We start from the raw sequence: 6,480 nt of genomic DNA on the forward strand, positions 1-6,480 counted from the left end.
TGGGCTTAAGAGGAGAACTCTGTGTGCGTTTTTGTGCAGTGGTCTAAAGTAACTAAGTACATTTACTCAAGTACTGTACTTAAGTACAATGATTTCCATTTTATGCTACTTTGTAATTCTAATCCACTACATTTCAGAGGTAAATATTGTACTTTTACTCCACTACATTTACGTAGTACCTTTAGTTACTTTGCAGATATTGATTAACTACAATAAATATATATAATCAACACTTAAATAAGACTTTAGTTAAACCTGGATTAAATTCACATGATACCCAGCAGTAAATATAGTAATTAAAATGTGTTCCTCCTTTACAAGCTGATTAATACATCAATAATTATAATCAAAACATATGATTCTGAAATGGACCAATCTGCATAGTGACTACTTTTACTTTTTTAAGTATATTTCTATGCCAATACTTTTGCATTACACTACATTTAATTTGTTAGACGCTTTTATCCAAAGCGACTTACATACATTCAGTACTGTGGACAATCCCCACAGGAGGCACAACGACATGCTGACTGCAGTGGGACTCGAACTTGCTACCCCCTGATCCGAAGTCCAGCACTCTATCCACTTAGCCACAGCCGCCCCTTACTTCATTAACATTTTGAATACAGGAGTTTTACTTGAGTGTACACTTTGGTACTTCTACTTTAAATCAAGTACAATGTCTGATTACTTCTTCCACCTCTGTTTGTGTGAAGGAGTAACCATCATAGTATAATACTTATTCAGATTTCTTATGAGCATGAACTTAATTTCATAAAATAAATCCTTCTAATAAATCTTTTGACTGTTACTATTTATTGACAGTGGTTCATGACTCTTCAATCACTTTTATGTTAAGCTTCATTGATTAGCAAAGTAATCAGTTAGTCAAAAATCAATGAATTGTTACATGCTAAAATGGCAGAAAATGTTTTGAACCCCTTAAATATTATTTGATTTGGATCGGCCATTTATTTACAATTTTTTTTAGACCAAACGATTAATCTGGAAAAGAATCTGCAGATGAATAGTGTTTAGTTGAACTGAAGTGTTTGACACGACAACTGAAATTCAGATTAATGAGATAATTGAAGAGCAGATATATCAAAAGACATTCTCATTAGCTTCAGTAAAGAGAATCTTAACTCTAAATCAGTTTAGGTTTAGATTCATTTATATGTTCAAAATAGCTGGCAGATCTCTGAGGGAATGTTTTACCAAGAAATCTCGTCCTTGAGGCTGTTCTCCCTCCACACTTCAACTACGGGCATCACCCTCTTACTCAACTTCAGTGTCCATTTATGTGACAGGTGCATCCTTGATATACAAAGCTCCTGAACATTTAAATGTAAAATCACCTCCTAATTTCAGCTGTGAATCCGAATGTGTGTTTAGTTTTTTGGTATTGTTGCAACAGTTCAATCAATCATTTGAGCCTGAAAACAACAGCAGTTCAGCGAATGAATGAAACAAAGCCAAAATAAATTGATAAAGAGGGTATTATTCCATGTTATTCAGACTCCAGATCGGGCCTTTCACTTTGCTAATGGTGTCGATTCATCGCCAAACCGAACAAACATGAACACCAGAGTAACGCAAGAGTGAGATTTTGGACGTTCAAACAGCAGGTCCCTTTAAGTTTGACCCTTTAGACTCTGGTGTGACATGTACTTCAGGAAGTTTTATCTGTACAGACAATCACATACACCACGCAGTCGATTTCACCAAAATTGACACATGCACTTTTATTAAGATGGGCATTGAGATGCTAAAGCAAACACTTCACAACTGTTATGAATTTAACATAAATAGAGAGTATTTATTTGTCAGACCTCTATAACAACTTTAAAAAGATTTTAGCCAAGTACAACCACCTACAGCTTTGTTTGTGTCATCAATGCTCACCATAGATAAGTGATGACGCCATTTAGCACATACAAAAATAAATACTTTACATCAAATAAGAGGTAACTGTTGATGATGATGGCAATACATCCTGTTCTTCACAGTCCAACATACAATGTTTACTCAATACTTCAGAGTCTCTTTCTTTGGTCTTGAAAAGATTCATCCATAATATCTTTATGTCATGATAATATTGTAGTTAATGAGGTAAAGGAAAAGTTCAACATTTCAGGGATTAAGACCGATTATACCACCAGAATCTCTTAAAGTCTCTAATTTACTCATGATACTCGTTTGAATTATCCAAAGTGTGACCAAGTTTTAGTTAAACACACCAGGTTCCTCTGTGTCAAGTTAATGGATGTTGATCCCAGATTACCATTTCTTTAACTGCTGAGATTTGGAAACAACTGGACATTGCTAAACAAAAAAAGAAATGACGAGATAAAAGACACTTCCACTCAGATATTCAGACCATAACATTTCAAACAAGCCCTCAGCTCACAAATAAGGAAACAATTAATACAGACATTGTGTGATCAAGGATTATCAGTGACATTATACATCTCATCATCATTTACATTGTATCTCCAAATATAGTTGTTTAAATAATCCGACCTGACTGTGTGCTGGTGTAAGCCTGGTCTGATAGACTGGCTGCTGCTGTATAATGATAATATCAATGTTCAAATATGTCAGAAAATACTTTAGGGACTACACTGTCATCATAACTGATAGGAATGATGGCCAAACCTATAAATACAACACCCATGTTTTTTTATTAACCTAGATGTCCTTGAATGATTCACTTTGAAGAGCTAATTGAAAGTGATTTATCCAAACATAATTCAGTTAATAGCAATTATTTATCATCTGCTAAGTAAGCATAGAAGTCAAGGACACCACAAGTCGAGCAAAACCTTTAGGAGGACCGTTGTTAATGAAAAATACAGGGCACACAAAGTAATATGGGACATCCATAAAACACTCTCAAGCAGTAAAACAAATAATTTATGAGGTGTCTGTTGAGTACATTTGGTTTAAAGTTATATAGAGATTTGGATAAGATGTAAAGTGTGAAGCAGTATCAGCAATGAGATCAGTTTCAAAATCAAACACTTCCATCAATAGTGTCAACTCCTCATCATTAATGGATGGAGTGGGATGTAAACTCTGATGCTTTCATTCTTGCTGTAATCTTTAGTCACATGTCACCCTCTACCTACATGCTCATCTAGTTAGAACCTCATTTGGTTTGACGCTTTTTCCACTGGACTCCTTGCAGAGTGCAGGATGCTAACTTAATGAGTAACAGTATTTCCGTGTGCTGTCATGTAATTTGTCGTAGAGTGCAGGCAGGGTGCTGCATTTACACTGAATTTGGAGGAGCATGTTTTGACAGTGTTTGTGTTTGTGTACGTGTGTGATGGTATTGAAGAGAGCCGTGTCTGACAGCATTAGGGAGTGTGCTGCCCAGTCACTGGATTATCTTTCCCAGGGGGCGTGGGCTCTCCCAGCTTCCTGGCACAACAGCGAAGAGTCTTAATCTCAATCCCCCAAAATCCCCTTTCAGGAGCGTCTCCCCCCTTGAAGATAGTGCAGCGACCACGGTGAGCACGGCTAGCTCACTCTGACCGTCGGCACATGGACGGGCCACTGGCATAATGCAGACACGGGTACATGTAGGGTCGCTGTGTTCTTCAGTCACACTCAGAGTCAGCACAAAGGGCAGTGTCCTCGTTTGAAGTCCATCAGACCGGCCTGCACAGGAACGCTAGGACTCGTAGCATTAAGGATGAGTCAGTGCTGTGAGAGAGTCATGAGTCATTTCTTGTTTAGACTGACCGTCTCTATGTTGTGGCCTCCTGGATACAGTCTATGGCAGCCCAGCAGGATGGAGAAGGCCTTTCGGAAATCTGCGTTGAAGGCATAGATGATGGGGTTGAGGGAGGAATTAGCCCAGCCGAACCACACAAACACGTCAAACGTGGTGGGGCTGATGCAGGGGAAAGCCTCCCCTCCGCTTGACTGCTCACAGAAGGGCACCATGCAATTGAGTATAAAGAACGGAAGCCAGCAGCACACAAACACCCCCATGATCACAGACAGAGTCTTCAGCACTTTGGTCTCCCTCTTGAACGTCATCTTGAAAGAGCTCTCGGACTCTGACATGCTGGAGTCTCCACCCATGCTGTCATGTCTGTTCTTGGCACTTTCGGCCGCTCGCTCCAAGGCAGAGATCCGCCTGATTTGTCTGTGGGCAATGCGGTATATCTGGGTGTAGGTGGCCACCATGATGGCCACGGGGATGTAAAAGCTTATGAAGGAGGTGGATATGGCATAGGTTCTGTTCAGGCTGGAGTCACAGTTCTCTGGGCTGTGGTAAGATGTATCATTGAAGTCTGAGGAGGACTCGGTGTCAGGGGCGTAAGATTTAGTTTGGGCCTTGTGCCAGTTGAGCTGCACCGGGATGAAGGAAATGAGCACAGATAGCGTCCAGGCCACACTGATCATCACATAGGCCATCCTGGGTGTCATCTTCCTCTCATAGCGGAAGGGGTTGGAGATGGCCCAGTAGCGGTCCAGGCTTATCACGCAAAGGTTCAAAATGGACGCGGTGGAGCACATGATGTCAAATGCAACCCAGGTGTCACAAAAAGAGCCAAATGGCCAGAACCCGGCGATCTCCGTCACTGCCTTCCACGGCATCACCAAGATGGCGACCAAGAGGTCTGACACGGCCAGCGAGATCACAAAAAAGTTGGTGACCTTCGATCGTAGATGTCGAAACTTGGTGACGGCGGCACAAACAAGAATGTTTCCCAGCAAGGTGGTAAGGATGAGCAACGAGAGGAAACAGCCAGTCAGGATGCGGCTCGACGGAGCCTCATCCAAAAACCCGTTGTCGATGACAGTTGTAAGGTTCATGAGATCCATCCCTGAACATTCGAGGGTTGGGGAGAGCTTGTTTATTAAGTCATGCTGAAGGGCCGTGTTACATTATATCCACAGGATTAAAAACTGGGAGGCTTCTGTGCAACAGCTTTGCAAACAATCTCCATCATTGTGTCTTCCAAATGTATGAAGAGGGCTGACATGTTTGAGGCAAACATGCTCTTGGCAGGACATTAGCCCACTGACTTTATAAATTAGATTTGACATTATTCGAGCTGCAGAACTGAAGAGGTAGTGTTAACTTAGTTCCTTGATAATGACCGCCATGGGCTCTTCTTTCTTTGTCTTGGAGTTTGTAGATCCCACACTTTAGGTAGCCTCTGTCTGCTAATTAAAGTCATCAGCAGCCCTGTGGATTGAAGAAAGGAATTATACAAGATTGGATGTATTGCATTCATTTAAATAAAAGCAAATTGGTTAAAATACTTTATTTTGTTTTTTCTTATTGATATAATATTGTGTGTGTGTGTGTGTGTGTGCCATAAAGGAAATCTGATGTGTGACAGTGTTGCTTTGCCAATGATCAGATTTCAAACGGAATACAAATGGAGTTTCCCATGCAAGCATTGTTGTTGAATGCGTGATTACCAAATAGTCACACCTCCCTACATGCATGACAACAATAACGATTTTCTCACCTCTTACTCATGGGGTCGCAGCAAGCAAGTAGCTTGATTTTCACATTTCAAAATAAACGTCCCGTCGCCTCCATGAGAATTTAACAGCGTAAAGTAAATCCAAAAGGGCACCCAGTCTTCATGTCCGACAAAAACAAACTAGATAAGAGTCCGATAATATCCTCGATGGCCTCCACATCGCTGACTGTTATAAAATACACCACACACAACTGTAGTTGTCACTCAGCCGTCCCCTCTCTCGCTGCGTCCTCCCGCAGCCTCTGCTCGCTCTGCGGCCGGGTCTCTGTCTGTGCGCCGCGCGGCACAGCCTCACTCCGGCGCGCTGACGTTGTCCCATTCAAGACAAAGTGAATTGAGAGCATGCGACTTCGGGCCCCTCGGTGATTAAATCCGCTGTACTGCCTATATGCACCACGACACAGGAGGGACTTGTCATGTGCCACATTGCAGGCTCTTGAGTGGCAGAGTTTAGAGGCTTAAAAAAGCATGGTGCTGAATACACCTAGCTGTTATCATTAGTGCTTCATCTAAATTCAATTCAATGTACCCAGTTTAATCTGCACTGTGGTGTAGTTTAATTAAATTAAGATGCAGGTTATACAAATTAGGGACAAGGGCCAAACATGCATGGCCAGTGGGTCGCTGAGGCCACCTAATGGAGGAAGAGAACAATTGTGCCTACAGAGGGATATCAGGCTGCAGGGATATAAACCCTCCTGTGCAGGATTATATTGAATGGAGATTTGACATAAAACAGATTTATAACCAGACAGAGGATTTGATCAGAAGCCAATATTCTTCATTGACCTGTGGCAAGGTTTTCATGTGCAGACCATTGTCACCGTCAGCCGCAGTCATCATTTCCGTCTGCTCTGACCAATAAATCCTACCCACTGCTTGTAAAAATCCTGGAAGCGTCTGTCAGCATGCCCACAGTTTTACTCGGTTCAAGCTGGTATCTTCCATGCAGAGCATCATGGGA

At 41.6% G+C, this 6,480-nt stretch overlaps 1 protein-coding gene across 1 annotated transcript; it reads right to left on the minus strand.

Moving 5' to 3' along the window:
• Positions 1 to 2,538: 2,538 nt before the first annotated feature.
• LOC117475175 (D(1) dopamine receptor-like) lies at positions 2,539 to 5,720 on the minus strand. The gene is made up of 2 exons (XM_034121325.1): positions 5,499 to 5,720; positions 2,539 to 5,209 (listed from the first exon to the last, which is right to left on the minus strand). Exon 2 carries the CDS (start codon positions 4,840 to 4,842, stop codon positions 3,730 to 3,732), a length of 1,113 nt encoding a protein of 370 aa, XP_033977216.1. The 5' UTR covers positions 4,843 to 5,209; positions 5,499 to 5,720; the 3' UTR covers positions 2,539 to 3,729.
• Between the last annotated feature and the right edge of the window lie 760 nt (positions 5,721 to 6,480).

This window comes from Trematomus bernacchii, unplaced genomic scaffold (assembly GCF_902827165.1).
Source record: "Trematomus bernacchii unplaced genomic scaffold, fTreBer1.1, whole genome shotgun sequence".
NCBI lineage: Eukaryota > Metazoa > Chordata > Actinopteri > Perciformes > Nototheniidae > Trematomus > Trematomus bernacchii.

Excerpts from the sequence above, each read along its gene's own strand:
- LOC117475175 (XM_034121325.1), bottom strand. The coding sequence starts at position 4,842 with ATGGATCTCATGAACCTTACAACTGTCATCGACAACGGGTTTTTGGAT.